We start from the raw sequence: 18,159 nt of genomic DNA on the forward strand, positions 1-18,159 counted from the left end.
CCTTGAATTAGTGAAAGAAACCACAATCAAAAAAGTTTAGTGGGGGGGGGGGTCTACACTTGACTAAATGGTTAATTTTGCTTGCCCACTCCAATAATAAATCAAGCTGCTATGGTAGACGGAGGTGAAAAGGGTCAAGTCTGACGAAGCCTTGACACTGCAAGCGGGATCGGGAAGGAACTTAACGCCGAGAGGAGGAGGTTTCTGTTTGTGGACCCCTAGAGGAAACCGGGTTTCTTTATCCAGCTGTGTTTAAAAATACGGAATCCATGAAGCTTCTAAAAATACTGCAGGGGTTCTCCAAGCAAGACCAGTAGCGGTAGACGGGCTCCCCTCAGGCTCCCCTCTCTCTCCCCTGTTGGTTAGGGTGGAGATAATTTTGTCAGGGGCCAGTTGTAACACTACAAGATGCAGCTGCCAAGTGCAGGATGCAGCCATCAAACACAGCAACAGTTTGCCGTAGGTTAAGCCACAAGCACCACGTCAGTCTGAAGGACTGACTCTAAACGGCCACCGTTGCTTCTAGACTGTCCCTGTCCTCCACGATCCATGATAGTAATGGCCACAGCCCATGTGACTCCTCTGCCCTCTGTATCTGAAGAAGGGAGCTGTGGCTCACGAAAGCTCCTACCCCACCACAAGTGTTGTTAGTCTTCTAGAGGCTACGGGACTCCTGCTCTTTTCTACTGCTACAGACAGACTAACACGGCTACCCATCTTGATCTATCTCCTCTGCCCCTGTCACCTTTCCATATAGAAGGGCAGTGGCACTAACCAGCTGGGCCAGAAGACACACAAAGGAGGTTTTCTTGCACAGCAGAGCAGACAGAAGCTGGCTCTTCTACATCTGGGTGCATTTTAAACGCACGACTGTGCAAAGCAGGGCAGCTGAGCATATTCACAGCACCTTGCAGCTTTGCCACGTGTGGTGGTCTCACTGTATGAAAACCAGGGCTGGGTTCTACATAGTAACCACTACTCCAGTAACTGTCAAAAGCTACTCGGGTCTTCCCAGAACCATCAGCCTCAGGGAGAGAGAGAAACACAGCAAAGCTCTCACTTTTCTAGGAACTTTGCAGCAGCCAGTGCAGCCCTCTCCCCCACCCGCCCACTGCCGAGGATTCAGCAGATGAGGGCTACTTCAACATCCCTCAGCTTGCTATTTTTCCTTTTCCTTCTGGGTTACTTGTACGCCACTCACTCTGGCAGGGAGCAGTCCACTTTAGTCTCTGCACAGGGCTCACTGAGAGTGGGGAAGGCCTTGTGTACTCTGCCTTGCTCAAAACCTGCTCTATCCTCTCTCAGCACTCAAACGCTTCCCTTGATGAAGCAGCTGAATAAAAAACATAGACAGCCCTACTGCACGTTTTGAACTCAAGATGTTTTGATTTCCAGCATTGCCTAGAAACGGTTTTAATCGGTATAAATAGGGAACACGTCGTACAAAAAGTGATTGCATTGACTTCACCCCCCCCCACACACACCCCTTTTTTGCACAAGAGGAGCAGGTGGGGAAGAGACTAAGGAGATGCCGTTCTCTAAAGCAGCCTCTCACCTGCAAAGAGCGCAAACTGCCCCCCCCGCCCAGCAGCAGTTACTGGTCCATTTCGTAGCGAAAAGAGTCCTTCGGCTGTGCATCACTCGTGAGAGGCTGCATCTGTGCACTGCAGAAGTTAATGCCCAATACAGGAAGAACAAAACTCTCACAGCCAACATCTCTCCTACCTCTTCCCCTCCCAGGCTCAGCATGATCTATAAAAAAATAAAGAGTAAATCTGGCTTGGCCTCTTGGTCAGCAAACCAAATTCCTTAACACAGAGAGCGACTTGCAACAATGCTCTTCTGGCAAGGGGGGGATGCAAAATCTGCGTGACTGTAACTGCTGTTGTAAATGAACTTTTTATCTTTGCACATGTCTGACAAAGGCCTGTACCAGCTGGAAGAGAGGCTCCTGGCCTTCCGGTCCTAGCTTTGAGGCAGATTTTCCCTGTGGAGAGGGAAGGACACCGCTGGCAGGAGAAGAGGGGCCCCCACGGCGGAAGTAGCGGGATAGGCTGGAGAGAAGAGTGCTCTGAAAAGGAGAGGGAAGCAGCGAGTTAAGGTTCCTCGGTTTACTGCACCCAGACCAGCGCCACTGATTTGATGCTCAGGAGGTTTTCCAAAATAAATACTGGACATGAATGCCTAAAATCTCACCCGTCCCTGGGAGAATATGTTGGAGAGGGGGAGGTTACTCCTCCTCCTTGCTCCAAGGGAAGGGCTCTGCAACCTTGTTTGAGTTGCCCATTACTAAGTCTATTACAAAAGTCCTGCTACTTACCAGCTCAGAGCTGAGCTCTTGTTTCATCCGCTGCTTGTCACGGGGGTGCACAGCTGGATCTTTCAAATAGCGGACAGCTTGGGAGATGAGCAGGTAAAAGCAGTTTTCCATCGTAAACATAAGCAGGGACCTGAAGGAGATGTCAGTAAGTCATTCGAGGAGCAACGGGTCGCCAGTGGTGCGACTGCAACAGGGAATTACTAGAGCCTTTGCTCAGACTTCGCCAAAGGATCCTGAGCGCCTTTCAGTACAGACTTCACCTCCTGCCCAACCCAAGGAGGAGCGGAATATACAATGAAGCCTCAGCTTGCAATGATGCCACAGGAAACGTAAAGTGCTTCACATACATCCCCTTGCCGCCCTCCTTACAACAAACGTATGAGAAACCAGCGAGGATTAGCCCTAGACTGCAGAAGTGAGGGAGGGTGGCTTTCCTAAGGACACCAAAACGAATTCATGGTTAAAGTGAGATTTGAACTGAGGCCTGCCTTCTGCTGTTTTGTTCTGTCCATCGCCCACCTTCTACTGACACACACAGGATGCACTACCACCACAAGGGCCACAGCAGCAGCTGCCACTCCTGCAAACTCTTCTGCTGCATGGCCAGAACAAGGAGGGGACTAAGGGGTCTGAGCTGGCGTGGCCATGTCTACAACTTTGCTATAAGCTTTGCAGGAAAAGGGTCAGCTCACCGTCTGTGGGAAGTAAACGCCTGCAAGCACTAAATGAATGCTGAGGCAGGAGCCGTGCCTATGCCTCTGAGAATTAAAGAGATTCAGAGAGCAAACCCCGCCGCCCCCCCGAACCCTCAAGGATGCCCCAGCGGAAGTCCCTTGGAGGCAGCAGTAGCGGCATATGCAGCTCTTGAGACAAAGCAAGAGCCTGGTGCCTTGTCCCCAGGGCAGTAGAGCCCAGAGACTTACTTGAGCGTCTTGTTTCCCTCCTGCTGGGCAGCCAGTCCCGCAGCTACAGTGAAGGGCTCCTTCTTCTTATCCAGCTTGAGCAAGAAAGGAAAGCGTTATATTGGAGGGGCACAGAAAGTACATCCAAGGCTGGGCTCGTCCCACAGTTCCATTCAAGTGCAGAACTTAGCATGGAGTGCAGAAATCGGAGTCCGATTTCTTAAAAACGCCTTGATGGATTGATTACGTTTATAGTGGGCTCAGGGCAGGTTACAGCAATAGATTACAGAGTTAAACAGATAATAAAATCACATCTTAATATAGCAGCATACATTTCAGTATCCCAGATGGGGCACCTTTCCCTGCACACCATACGCACAGGGAAAGAGGGCGGAGGTGCAGCTGGTAAACTCTTAAATCCCTGGCACATAGGGGGGCAGATGGACCATATAGCTCCCCCCTTTTGCCCTACTGGCTGCAACAACAAACTTCCCAACATGACAGCAACACCTGTGGAAGATTCCCAAGGCAGGAAGTGCCTTGGGGACTTTGGCTGGAGCTTTAAGTCCCCTGGATCACACAACCACTTGATTAAATCGGTTTAAGCTTGCATATGAGAAAATGAAATGCACGCCTTGTATTGCAGCGATGGCCACAAGCAGGCATTATCCTAGATGGAATTTTTTCCCCCCTCACATGGGAAAGGGAATGGCTCTTATAAGATGGTGCTCGTCAGCTGCAGATTTTATAAACTCTTAACTATTTTCAATCAATTAAAATCAGTACACTAATGAATCAGTAAATGCTGTATTGTCGAAGGCTTTCACGGCCTGAGAACGATGGTGGTTGTGGATTTTCCGGGCTGTATAGCCGTGGTCTTGGCATTGTAGTTCCTGACATTTCACTAGCAGCTGTGGCTGGCATCTTCAGAGGTGTAGCACCAAAAGACAGAGATCTCTCAGTGTCACAGCGATGCCAGTCACAGCTGCTGGCGAAACGTCAGGAACTACAATGCCAAGACCACGGCTATACAGCCCGGAAAATCCACAACCACCATCAGTAAATGCTGTAGTTTGAAAATAAGCAAACTGGTGTCATTTGCATAATTTAATGAGTATGAAAGGCACATGCCCCTGAGAACAAGACTTGGGTTCCAAAAATTCCACCTTTCCCTTCCTTCTCCCCAGTTTCTTTTAGAAAGAGCTCTGAAATGATGACTGAATTCCAAAGCTGGAGGCTGTGCGTCAGGCTTCCCTGGACTCGTCTTACCTCCCCTAACATGTTGAGGGCCACATTGACAGTGGCCAAGAGGGTCCCAAAAGAGGGGGCAACTTCAGAATCAAAGGCTGGAGTGGTGAAGCTCAACACAAAAAGAATGTTGTACTCAGCCAGGTCCAGTGACTGCAACACAAAAGTCAGATCAGTCAGAACACAGGGAATTCAAAGTCAAGTCATCTCACAAACCTTGAGCTTTTAAAAGTGCTACCAGAGACAAGATACAAGGATTCGCTATATTGGGATTTAACAGGTCAAAGTTGCCAGGAGGTAACAGGAAACTGAAGGCAACGTTCACACAGATCCAATCTCAAGCCTCCTCTACGATGGGGGGTGGGTGGGGGTGGGCTAGTTCTCACCAAAACACTAAATCTATGCCTGAGTAGTACTGTTTCTACTCACAAGGGGGAGCTGACAGCCAGTCAGAGAAAAAGGCCAGGCTAGAATGCTTCTGACCAATGTGAATAGATGCTCCTCTATACCCAAAAATTCCTGCATGAAGAAACTAGCATGCCAGGGGGAAGGAGCCCCTTTAAGTTCATTGCCTGTATTGGTTCAGGCTTCCAAGTTTCCACAGGCCCAGTTCTAGCTTAACACCCTGGGAGCAGAATGTCTGGCTCAGCTAATTAACGGCACCTGCAAGCTGTCGGCGAGAGGGGGGGCCTTGAGAAACAATGGAGTCTTATCTCAGTTCCCGCCTAGCAACGCGGATTGACGGCACCTCTGATTGGCTAGGAATCTGAGAGGGGGAGGTTGGCTCCTCTCAGCCCTCAGGTGGCTCCAGGTGACTTTTCCATCAGCAGGAGGGAGATTTGTGCTCTGTGCCGGGCCTGACGACCAGACCTGCCTGGTATAGTTTAAGGAGTATGTGAGTGAGCATAAGCCTCAAGTTCTCCTCAGAGAAATGCTAAGTTAGCCAGCTTTATGTTTTAGTTAGCTATAGTTACAATAGACAGGCTTTTATTGTTTTAAATGCCTATTGCTTGTGCCTTAGTAGAGTGGTTCCTGCTACTTGCACACATTCTTCTGAAGTAATAAACACCTTTTATGTAAGCCTTGTGTCTGTGAGTGTCTGACCAAGTGTGTGCAGAGTCCCCCAGGTTGGAAAAGAACCCGGAGACCGGTGAGTCTCAACAGGAGGGCTAAGGGCTATTCTTCCAGGAGGCCTGCTAGGGGTTTGAGTGGCTGTAAGCAGCACTTGAAACGGCAGGCGGGAGGTAACCCCCTTGGACCCCTATCCCTGGATACTCCCCAACCTGCTAAGCTTTCTAGGTGCAGAGATTCTTTCCTATGGAGAAGCAGTCAATCAGCTTGAAGGTGTTCACACACAGGCCTACCTGCCTCATTGAGAATTTGACCCGGCACTAAGCAGGAGGCTAAGGAAAACAGTCTGGATCATCACTGGCTTGACTTTTATAAGCTTTTGGTAAAATGCACAGTGTATGTGAAATCTGGGTTCTCACCACAACAGTGATCAGGGAATCTTGTTCTATTCACAGGGTCTGCAAAGCGGAAAACCAAATCCGGCAAGTCCATTGCAAGAGTAACTTAAGCAAACAAGTGGCATTCCTGTGGCCCTTCCAGGACAGGAGCCAATCCAAAATTTACTACAAAAAACAAGGGGTTGTGTAGCAGTGCTACCAGAGACTATCAAGCAGTACGAGCTGAGTTCCAAGCTCAGCTCTACCGAGAATTCATAAAGGGGCCCTGAGCAAGCCCTCTCACTTTCAGCCCCTATCTGAAACGCAGCCAACCCACCAGATCAGCCTGTTGTAAGGATAATGTGATATGCTTTGAACATTCAAGAGCCCACGCCCATGGTTAAGTATTATTAAAGCTAAGGGTTGAGTGGGCCAGTGGATGGAAAAGCCTTATGCAAATCATACACATTTAGACTATCTCAGCCACCATGTTCGCAGAGAGAAGCCCCGGCCCTGGCCCCCCCGGGGGGGGGCGTGTCTAAGAAGAATTTCCAGCGTAACTATACCCTCTTACAGGCAACACAAAGTTAATCAAGGTTTGCCAGAGCTTCAGGGATAACACTTTGGGCCCCACCTCCCAGGAGACTGGATTCCTTACCTGGTCCAAAAGGATTTGACAAATGTCAGGGGTGAAGTGGCGCAAAGCAGCGAGGCATTTGCTGAGGATTTTCAGGAGGCTGTACTGCACCATGCGCAGGGCCTTCTGTTCGGCAGCCTCTGTCTCTGGGCTTGGCTTGGTGGAGGCTTGAGGGGCACGTTGGGCCCGAGGCATGACGGCAGAGGGCAAGGATTCTCCATTCTTGGTCTGCAAGACAGGAGGCACGCAACGGAGACAACCAAACATAGCAGCGAAGTTCCTAGATGAGGACGTCTGCCCTTGACTCCGGTTTCAGGAATACTGGCTGCTCTTTAGAATTAGGAGGTGTACGCCAAATTCCTTCTCCGATGAATTATAAATATTCTGCACTTCCATCAAAATTTTCTATGAGACAACTTACATCAAAATAAAAACCCTCAGCCCACTAGGAGGGCAGGCTCTTTCTGAAGAAGAACTGGCTGAAGCTAGACACAGAAAGGCCCCAAAAGAATCTGCAATCCTTCACTGCGGAGACAGGAAGAATTCTGGCCTGACGGGACAGGGCAGCGGCATCCTCGTCCCTGGCCAATTCTTCCTCCAATGGAACCTGCCCCTCCATGGACAGAGAGGAGAGCAGCCTGTGGTTGGGAAAAATGGAAAGCACCAAGGAGGGAGAACAGCAACACGGCTGGGTTCTCCAACTGGAGGGAATGTGTAACATTCAGTTCTCCCAATGGCACTTTTTAAAGGGGGGGGGGATTCAAGAACCTCGTCTTCATCACTTGACATTTTACTCCCTGCACTGCCTTCTGCTTTCAAACCATGCCCATAGCACACCTAGAAGGGAGATTTTCCAAGAATTCCCGTTAAGTATTATCTTTGCTTGTGTAGTCAACAGTCCGAGTAGGAGGGACACACTCTTTTAGTGCACATCCCCAAGGAAGAAGTTCCGTTCTGACATTCTAGCTAGACTACATTTTCTTCCATGCCACGATTTTGACACCTGCTGTGTGAGATTTTGTTGCAGCCCAATTCTCTTTCCTGGATATGAAAACTGATGATCAAGAAACGTACTGACTCAATCCAACCCTTTTCTGCCTCCAGCAAGAGAGCTTTTTGTCAAGCTGCATTTACAAAGAGGTATTCTAACAGGGCGATCTTAACCAGAGTTACACCAGCCTAAGCCCACTGATTTCATAGAATCACAGAGTTGGAAGGGGCCATACAGACCATCTAGTCCAACCCCCTGCCCAGTGCAGGATCAGCCTAAAGCATCTAATTCCATTTCAATGGACTTAGGCTGGAGTAACTCTGCTTAGGATTGCACTGTAAGTCTCGACTGAAATGTGATACTAGAATTCATACTGTGTCTGTCTTAAGCTGGGCTGCTCTCCATATAAAGCAGCAACAAACAGGCAATTAAAGCTAAAAAAGTTGTATCCTCTTTCTCAGACTTGCTAATATTGCACTGAGAATCAGTGCTGCTAGTAAATCTGACCAATCTGCACAGCTGACAACAAGCAAGACTTGTACTGATCGACAGCCCCTCCAGCAGAAAGGCTTTACTCCAGGGGCACATGCACCCCTCACCGAGAACAATTAGGGCCTGGTTCCCAGTGATGAGTGACCACTTCAGACTGCAGGTGGAAGGCTGTGCCGCTGAAGAAAGGAAGGACAATTCCATGCACATAGAAAACTAGCACCTGAGAGAGAAGACTAGCTAGAATCTCCCTCCTTGACATGCTAGTTGTCTGTGTGCAGGGAAATTCTTTATAGAAGAGCTTTTCATCTCATGTGCAGTCTGAGGTAGTATAGCCCCAAACCAGGTTCACCGCTGTAGTGAGAACGGGGCCCCTCACTTTCTTACCTGTAGATAGTGCTGAAGCATTTTTCGGCTATGCAGGAGGGAGGTGCAGGCCTGGCACAGGTAACACAAGTTCACCTGAAACGTACCAGAAAGCAACTCTTAGCAAAGCTTCCAAAATGTTCAGCGTCAAATTCCCATCTGTAAAATGGGCATTATGAACTCCAAGAAAAAGGTACAGCAGTCTGTACACAGAAAGAGCTTTGCAAGTTACAAAGAAGCAGTCCTTTCCTTCGACTGCCTCCGTTGCTACTAAAGTGCAACCGTTATTGGCAAGCTGTCCTCCTGCACCACAGGTACTCTCAGTTCTTCCAGCACAATGAAGGAACTGAAGAGGGGGCAGCGATGACAGATTTTCCTCACCTGCACATCCCTCAGGAGCTGAGGCAAATGGAAATGCCATTCCTTTGTGAAGTTGGAAAGCTGAAGGAGGAACCCGACAGTGTGATCTGCTTCCTCAAGGCAGGCCAGACTTTGTACTGTCCGGACAGCGTTCAGGCACTGCAAAGACAAACAGAGACCCTGAGAACAGGAACTGCCCACCTCTCTGCCTCACTGCTATACTGAAGTCGGGTACTGGCTCCCATGCAGTGCTGCACGAAGACATCCTATGAGTTCCCACCATCCCCATCCCACCTGCCTCTTGTAATCCCTCCCTCCTGGCCAAGCCCCTGGGGCAGGGATCATTTATTCCTCTCTGTACCCCAAAACAAACACCTCATTTTGTACCTGGCGTGAGCCTTGACTGTATTCTGTAGGGCAGGCCACATTCCATGGACCCCCAAAATGCACACGCTCGTTACACTGGAAGCAAGGAGCCAGGCCTTTGACTGCAACTGCTCCAAGGTTTACAGAATGTCAGAGAGGACATAAGACCTCTTTATTCCAAAAGGCTTGTGACTTCTCTCTACTGAAGCTTGATGTTGTTTTTACTGTTCCTTAGTTTTTGTAGTTCTGCTTTTAATTGTGTTTTATTAGTTGTTGAAAGCGAAGGCACAAACATTTCCAATAGTAACTAAACTCTTCCATGACAAACCTGAAGGATCCTCTCCTGATGAACACCCACGAAGTCCAAGGCGTCTGCCAAGAAGTTGTACCGCAGGGTCTTCAGAAGGCGCTCCATCAGCGACACGGAGAGGCGGTAGGCACCGGGCCAGGAGGGGGCATCCAGAGACTTCCGGGACGAAGTTGGTACCTGCATGCAAGAGCCATGCCAATGGAAACGGCCGGTTGTCTCCAAGAACAGAGATTTCTCCAGGGATGGAGGGGCACCAGAGGGTCCTCTTGCTTCTGTGTGTCAGCAAGGGGAGTCCCAGACAAAGTAGCCAAGCCACACAAGGAAGGGATACCCACCTGACCGGCGCCGTTGCTGCTCAGCTGGTACACACTCAAGAGGGGCAAACAAACGCTTTGCATGATTCCCGCTCCAGCCACAGCTGCTGCACCCTGCGAAAGGACAGACAAATTCTGCAACTCTGCATCATTCCCTTGCCCTGAAAGTTCACCTGGTGTGAGTCCCCTTTGCAAATGCCAAGAAATCTAACCGCACAAGGTACACACCACCCATCTTCTGTCACTTCAAAATCTATTACTGCTGTTAGGAACCTTTTTTCGGTGTAAAGTACTTAGTTCTCACTCCCACAGTAACCCTCAGAGCATCCACATGCAGAGGTGATTCGACTCTGAACGCCAAGTGCACGGGGCAATCCAGCGGACCACTCGGAAACAGACCTGGCTCCAACCGAGCCTTCCCGCAGTAAAACGGGTCACTAGTGCTCTCCTTCAGAAAGGAGGGACTAACACAAAATGAGAGAGGGAAAAAATACACCATATGGGTTTAAAACTTTCTCCGTGAAAGAAATGGGAACAAATGCGTTCCTTACAGTAAGCAGTAAGTGACTGCGTTGATTTGTTTCTGAGCTGCAAGCAGGAATCAAGGTTCTAAAGCAAGAAACAATGATCATTTTCTCACCACTGAACAATTCTTAAATAGTGGACATTCCAGTAGCACCTTTAAGACTAACCAACTTTATTGTAGCGTAAGCTTTCGAGAACCACAGCTCTCTTCGTCAGATGCATCTGACGAAGAGAGCTGTGGTTCCCGAAAGCGTATGCTACAATAAAGTTGGTTAGTCTTAAAGGTGCTATTGGACTCTCTACTATTTTGCAACTACAGACTAACATGGTTCATTCCTTTGGATCCATGTAAAATTCTTGAGAGCTACAGTCGAACTGAACGGGAGAGACTTATTAAATGCTTCCTCTAAACTATGGAAATAAATGACAGGTTCTGTTCTTTAGCTCTAGAAATCTGCGGCCTGCAGCAAAAGGCTGGGGTGTCTTTCGTTTCTCCACTTGGCAGCTGCCACCTCCCTCTGCAGCAAACTGTCCACAGAAGTGGCTGTGCGCGTTGGTGGCCACAGATTGGGCTAAAACCAGGTCTATCTGGCTAGCAGTACTTCCTTTAAAAAAATAAATAACCTCTAAAACCTTCCTTTCCATCCTAACAAAGATTGGGTGAAGAAAAAAAATCTGGTCTCTGAAAAAGAAAATCAAGCAGAGTTCAAAAGCAGACTGCCCCCAGAACTATTGTCGGCTCAACCCACCAGGTACAATTAACGCCCCCCCTCCCAAATCTGGATAGCCCTATCTGTGAAACAATGGAAGGATCTTACTGTACACCGGTGGAAGATTGCTTTCTGCTGCTGCAAAGCTACTCTCTTGCACTGTGCCTTGAAATTTATTCAAAAGCTTGGTAGAAAGCACACATTTGTACACCCCCATAACTCTCAAGATGCCCTGACCTGTCCTTCCACCACTACCCTTTCCAAACATTTCCTACTGCGAGTCCTCATGGCAGGGGCCATTCTACCTCAATATTCTACACACGAAGCCCCCGCCCCTTCAAAAAAAAATGTTAAGAGGCAGAACCTTCTCCATAAAAAAGGGCCATCAAATGTAGGCTATTTTGGTGGGGATAGTATATAGACTGCATAAAACTCTCTGGCCACGTAGCACACCACCAGCTAGACGAAATGTGTGTGTGTGTTACGGGCACAACAAAGGTTCTCAGGCTTTTGCCCCCCTCACCTGCTGCGTCCTGGCCAAGGTCAATAGCAGGTGTAATGAGGCCTCTGTGAAGTGAAGGTTCTGCTTTGCCCTCAAGCTGATCTCCAGGGTGGTGAAGAGAGTGGGGAGTATTGGGATCTTCCGAGTGACCTGCAACCAGCAATCGCTGTCCTCATCCACTTCGCAGAGCTCCTTCGCCAGGTGAAGCCCCAACACACACACCTGCCACGAGGAAAGGGAAAGGGAACCCCAGATGTCAAGGAAGGAGCGGAAAGGAGAGGCATTCCTAGGAAATAAAGTCATTGTGAATACCTATTACTGGGACACAATTACAATCATAATTCTGCCAGCATCTCTACGGTGGAAAGTGCCATCCCGTTGCAGCAGCTGACGTACGATGACCCTGTGTGGAATTCTCAAGGCAAGAGACGGGCAGAGGTGATTCTCTGTCTTTGCCTGCCTCGGCATAATGACCCTCGACTTCCTTGGTGGTCTTCCACCCAAGACTGGCCCTGCTTAGATTCTGAGATCTGATAAGACTGAGCCGTCCAGGTCAGGGCAGCATCTCTACAACAGTTTCAAATGCTGGAAGGGCTTCCCAGTTTGGTACAGTGGTTAAGAGGGGCAGGACTCTAATCTGGAGAACTGGGTTTGATTCCTCGTTCCTCCGCTTGAAGCCAGCTGGGTGACTTGGGTCACAGCTCTTCCTGAGCTCTCAGCCCCACCCACTTCACAGGGTGATTGTTGTTGTGGGAGTAATAATGACACACTTCGTAAACTGCTCTGATGGGGTGTGAAGTCATCCTGAAGGGCGGTTTATAAATCAAATATTATTGTTATTATGTATTACTCTGTTGTAATCCTTACAGGCCCACCTCTATTATCAACCCCGTTTTGCAGATTCAATGCTGCACATGAGACTGACCTCAGGTTGCCTGGTGAATTTATGGCAGAGACAAGATTTTGACCAGGGACTTCTTGGTTTGGTGCTCAGTCTCTTAGCCGTTATGCTACACCAACTCACATTTTCTGTGGTTCTTCACACCATACTGAAGTATCTTCTTTTCTACATTAAGAGCCTCTATACCAAGTGTCTCAGTTTTTTGTAGTTCCCCTTTTGCAAAACTGGTAGTAACAAGCAGCAATTGCAAGATCTTTCCTCTAAGTAAGGAAGACCGCTACTGCACTTGTTCCCGTGCCCTCGGCAATTAAGCCCAGATATTTGGAACGAAACCCTTCTTCCCCTCTTCAACCCTGCTTTCATCACCTTTCCTCCTTTTGCTGGCTCACCTAGTGTCAAATTTCAGATTGTAGTATCTGTGGGGCAGGGACCTAGCTTCCTGAACTCACTTCCCGTTCAGAATAACTGGGTCAAAAAGTGCTGTGTCTCACTTACTCCTTTTGTGTGACCAGAGGAGAGAACTGGATGCAAACCCTGCTCAGACATGACGCTCACGGGGGCCATCACTCAACAGGTGGGGGGAGAACGGGCTGATCCCCACAGAGGCTAACTTGATATCCATGAAGAAAAGGTGGGGTTCAAATATGATAAACTGGGAGGGACTGCAGCTCAGCAGCAGAGTTTGTGCATTCCTTGCAGACAAAGCCAGGTTCAGCAGCTGGCATCCCCGGTACAAGACCTGAGACTCCGGAGAGCTGATGCCACTCAGAACCGACAATATGAGGCAGATGGACCAATGCTCCAACTGAGAGTGTGTGTGTGTGTGTGTGTAAGCTTTGCATGTGCATACTGATTCTGAAGTTCCCATTCAAACCGTCTGAAGCCACTTGCCCCATCTCGTTGGTCCTTCTGCTTATGCCGGGAGGCATCATCCGTCTCCATGCTGTCCTTGTCATCGGCAGAGTCTCCAGAGGTCAGGCAGTGCCGAGTCTGGTCAAAGAGAGCCACAACTTCCTCTTGGAGAGTCTCGCACACGCTCAGCACCAGCTGAGAATACTGAGGGATCTCACTCACTGTAACACGCACAGGGGGGAAACACACAGGCACACAAATAACACCTGTATGTAAAACGATTTAAACGAGCAGGGAGAATCAGCAAGAAACAAGAGCAGCCCAAGTGGGGAAAAGATCCGGCCAGAAAAGCAAACGTTAAACTAGTCAGCATCTACCAACAGCTACTATGAATAATGCAATTCCCAAGAATCAGGGAAGCAAACTTGAATCAATATATTGTCGAAGGCTTTCACGGCCGGAGAACGATGGTTGTTGTGGATTTTCCGGGCTGTACAGCCGTGGTCTTGGCTTTGTAGTTCCTGACGTTTCGCCAGCAGCTGTGGCTGGCATCTTCAGAGGTGTAGCACCAAAAGACAGAGATCTCTCAGTGTCACAGTGATGCCAGCCACAGCTGCTGGCGAAACGTCAAGAACTACAAAGCCAAGACCACGGCTATACAGCCCGGAAAATCCACAACAACCAAACTTGAATCAGTCTAACTGAAACAAGAAGAGTCCCATGGCAGCTTAAAGACTGGCAATTTTATTGAAGTACAGACTACAACAGTGGGCTCAAGTCCACAAAAGCTTATGATACACTAATCTGTGATCTCTCTTAACAAATGGGCCAGTGACACCCAGCGACCATGTGGTCAGAGTGTGGGAGACGGAGCAGGGAGAGGGCAGTTCTTAGTCTCCTGCTTGGCCACAGGAAGCTACCTAGATGACCACGGGCCAGTCACTTTTTCTATACCCCTTACGACCGCAGGCGCAGGGACAGCACTGCGTAATCCTTTGCTTCCCCTACACAGCAACAGCGCTGGGCTCTTCGGTAAGAAACGGGCCGTGAAACCGGGAGTCCCCCTTACCTTTTGCCTCCTGCATTTGCAGGACCGTGATGAGAGCAGAGAACACTCTAGCTTTGGTTCGCTCCATCAGCTGCTGGTCGGCGTGCAGCACTCCGTCCAGGATCTGCGTCAAGGGATCTATGATTTTATCCACAGAGCCCAACTCTCTGATGGTGGAAGAGGGAAAGGGGGGCGGGGAGAACAGAAAGGAAGAGAAGCTTCACTCTGTGAAAGCTACATACATCTTGGCGGCTTGACGTGGGCTACAACCTCATGCTTGTGCCGTGTTCAGAATCTGTGGTGAAGGGCGATGGCAGAGGCCAACACTGCTCCCAGCGCAGAAGCTGTTCCAGAAGGCCCATCGCCTTCTCTCAGATACAAACGTCGTACTATAGTTCATATCAATATCATCAATCGTCATTCACACAGTGCTGGTCAAATTAAAAATTATACTGCGTCTTAAAACTTCTTGTCTCTATCATGGCCACCAGCAGAGATTGCTAAGCACCAGTGTTGGGACAAAACTGCTAGAACTCTCTCTCCCATTCTCCCACCAGGAATTACTTTCCTCCTGACCACTCTTCCATCTTCTAGCACAATGGTGGTTTGTATTAGCCACCAGAACTAGCCTGGCATCTCCTCCCACTTTTCTTTGTGACCAGTTCTAGTTGGGTAAAAGAGACGGCCCCTTGGCCAGCACAAAAATAAAAGATATTCTTTCCTACTTGAACCTCCTCACTGGAACTTGCCAAGGGGCTCCTTTGCAGCAAGAATCCATTCTCTACACTGCTGCACTACGCGGTAGAAGTTATCCTTATAAGGATAAGATGGAGGCTGGCTTAAATTACTACATTGCTAGAAGATGCAAAATGTACCAGCAAGGCTGTTAGAATGACACTAAAGCTCAAAACTGGAGCTCCGTGAAAGCCCTGCTGCTTCCATGCAAGGAGAACAAGAGAGTGTGCCCATGCGGACAAGATGGATTACAAATAATAACAGCAGCAGCAGCACTTACATACCGCTCTTCTAGACTGATCAGTGCCTCACCCAGAGCGGTGAACATGTTAGCGTTATTATTATCCCCACAATGCAGCTGGGGAGCTGGGGCTGAGAGGAATGGTTTACCCAAAGCCCCACCTACTGAGCTCATGGCAGTAGCGGGAGCTGAACCACTTAACCACTGTGCTACAGCAGCTCTCAAGGAATAATACAAGGAATAATCTTACCCATCCCCATTAACAGCCCTCTAAATAACTGGAATCCTGAGATAGTTCCTCCTTCCCTCCAAAATGGCAGGTTTACATTTGCAGACATGAACGGCAACTTGCTGAAGATACTCTCCAGTGCTAAAATAAGGCGTGGGGAGGGAGATGACAAAAGCACCATTCCGTTGCAAACTCTCGCCGCCGTACAAAGGTTCCCCTTCCACACGCTTCTTAATTGGGGAGGAGACTATCAAGAGCAGCGCAATTTCCCAAGGGGGTGGGAAGTGACCTGCACATGGGGGCATCTTGACTTTGAAATTATCAGCCGCCCACAGTACTGTATTTCTTATGTTGTGGCTGTAGCCCCAGCCTCCCCATACCTCTCCCTTCCTCCCTAGCCTCTTCCTCTCTCATCCACATCTTCAGCATATCTTCTACGAGAGACCTACCTCTTCCACTGCCTGAGCAGGATTAACAGCAGAGTGCACAGCATGGATCCCAGCTGAAGGCAGCACACCGAGGTAGGGACAAGCAACTGCAGAGAGATGTTCCACTGGTAAATGGCCCTTGCACCGCCAAGCAAGAGCTAACGAGAGCGCAGTTTACTGGAACTCTGGTGCACTAAGTCTAACTCCACAGGACAACTGACCACTGGGGTAAAAGCCTCCTGGCTACAGGCTCTCAGAACATATAGTTCCAAGTCCTAACCAGTCCGTCTGTCTCTTTTTTGAGTTCTCCTGCTCCGCACCTGTAAGACGAGTAGCCAGACAAACTACAGTCTAGGAGGGACAGACACTGTTACTAGACTTTCTCAACTTGGGCCACCAAAAGAACTTTTACCCCATTTTATAGGCGGCCTAGAGTGTCCTAGTGCCAGTACACTGGACAACTGGTTCACCCCAAGCATCTCTGAAGTCCCTGGAAGACCATGAGGTTCAAGAGCATGCACTCACCAAAGCCTTGGTTCCACTCAGCACCTCCAGAAACAGCTGCTGGACTTCAGCATCACTCAGATGCATTATGTCAGCCTAGGGAGACACCAAAATTTGGGAAAGAAACCCTCTTTTGTACACCATCACCAAATCCAGAAATTGTTCCAATATGAAGCATGTGGGTGTGTCTAACAAGATAACTGGAGAATCTGGTCTTCCAGCGGAGGATCTGCAGAACATTTCCTCCCCCAAACCCCAAGCTTTCTTTTTAAAAGTTTGCCTGTAGTTCTCATGGCTGAAAAGAAAACGTGCTGACAGAACCAGAATCAAAATAGTTAGATTTACCAGGAATCCTCTCTGAAGAGTATTTTCACCCACCTCCCAGTCTTTTAATCCTGCCATCTCCCATAACACTCTTTCCCTCTTACGGCCGGATTCCAGAGTGCAACAATTCACAAGTTCACCGAAGAACAAGTCACTGGGATTACTCATTCATAAAACAGATTTACCTGTGCACTCAGATATGGGAATGAATACTAGGAGTTATCCTTAGCTACGCCTGCTAAAATACAGCTTTACCCCCGCCTAAATTGTTTAAGCAATGAATGGAATTTAGTTGCTTTCCTCCTCCTTGAGCTTTTCAGGACAAACAGCAAGAGATGTAAGAGTTCTTACGTGGCTGGTGGAAATTATCAGCATCATCCGCCAGGCTGAGATCAGCATCTGGTACTCTGCCATGGAGGCACAGCCATTGCCCTCAGTCTCCGCCACGTGGAATGCCAGGGACTTCACGTAGCCTGACCAATAAGCAAAGCGTTTCTCTGTGGAAAACTTCTTCAGCGTGTCTTTCAGTGACTGGTCCAGAGAACCCCTAGAAGTTGGGGAGATTCATCTCTTTTTCATTACCCTTATGCTGTTAACCGTGGATCCCTCTAGAGACAGCCACACACAGCTGGCTGAGACCCAGTCATCTGCTGCTGGCCCTTAAGGACATTACAGTCTTCTTGGCCAGTCTCTGCTGCCCCATGGAACAGCAGGCTGCAAGACAACTGGCAAAGCTGCTTAGGAGTGTTCATGCTGGTTGCGGGGAAATGTTTCCCACATAAATGTTTCAGTTTAAAAACCCATATATATATATAAATATATATATTTATATATATAAACGTCTTCAGCATTTGCCCAGGGTGATCTCTCTCTCTCTCTCTCAGCCTTGCAAACTTTGTAAATTCATCTGCACACACAACACAATGTCCCCCATCCCTCTCGTGTAGTTTAGTGGCAGAGAGAATAGGCTGTAGTCTGGGAGATGCTGCTTCAATCTCACCTCTGTTGCAAATCCATGCAGTAGCCCTTAAGCAAGCCACTTTCTCAGCACCCTCCCCACCTGCAAAATGCAAATGACACTGGCCTACTTTACAGGATTGTTTTAAGAATAAAAAGAATGGGTATGAAGCACTTTGACCACTGAAAGCTTATACAGGTGTGCTGCCCTCAGTTCCACAGTCTCTACTTCCTCCTATATATTGGAAGAAAGCGCTCCAAATGATACTTACTTGACCACATAGTAGATCTCCAGGCAAATTATTTTCATGATCAAGGCGCAGGTATCCAAGACGCTGAGCTAGAGAGAGAGACGCACCAAGAGAATCAACTGAGTTTCTTTTAGGATCAGGTCATACCTCGCATCTTCAGCTCTGTCACTGCACAAATTAAACTGAGGAACAAAACCAAAT

The 18,159-nt window shown here is 48.6% G+C and overlaps 1 protein-coding gene across 1 annotated transcript in view; it reads right to left on the minus strand.

The window, feature by feature from the left end:
- Positions 1-1,397: 1,397 nt before the first annotated feature.
- NUP188 (nucleoporin 188) overlaps positions 1,398-18,159 on the minus strand; it is a 51,961-nt gene continuing 35,199 nt past the window's right edge. Inside the window, exons 29-44 of the mRNA XM_054998477.1 lie at positions 17,980-18,047; positions 17,102-17,297; positions 16,448-16,522; positions 15,944-16,029; positions 14,311-14,456; positions 13,281-13,462; positions 11,510-11,710; positions 9,773-9,865; positions 9,456-9,614; positions 8,783-8,920; positions 8,423-8,497; positions 6,577-6,783; positions 4,492-4,623; positions 3,244-3,317; positions 2,321-2,450; positions 1,398-2,071 (exon numbers count right to left, since the gene is read on the minus strand). Coding sequence (XP_054854452.1) covers positions 1,901-2,071; positions 2,321-2,450; positions 3,244-3,317; positions 4,492-4,623; positions 6,577-6,783; positions 8,423-8,497; positions 8,783-8,920; positions 9,456-9,614; positions 9,773-9,865; positions 11,510-11,710; positions 13,281-13,462; positions 14,311-14,456; positions 15,944-16,029; positions 16,448-16,522; positions 17,102-17,297; positions 17,980-18,047 — 2,133 coding nt within the window. The 3' untranslated portion in view covers positions 1,398-1,900. The remainder of the gene's footprint in view (positions 2,072-2,320; positions 2,451-3,243; positions 3,318-4,491; positions 4,624-6,576; positions 6,784-8,422; positions 8,498-8,782; positions 8,921-9,455; positions 9,615-9,772; positions 9,866-11,509; positions 11,711-13,280; positions 13,463-14,310; positions 14,457-15,943; positions 16,030-16,447; positions 16,523-17,101; positions 17,298-17,979; positions 18,048-18,159) is intronic.

This window comes from Eublepharis macularius, chromosome 14 (genome assembly GCF_028583425.1).
Source record: "Eublepharis macularius isolate TG4126 chromosome 14, MPM_Emac_v1.0, whole genome shotgun sequence".
Classification (NCBI taxonomy): domain Eukaryota; kingdom Metazoa; phylum Chordata; class Lepidosauria; order Squamata; family Eublepharidae; genus Eublepharis; species Eublepharis macularius.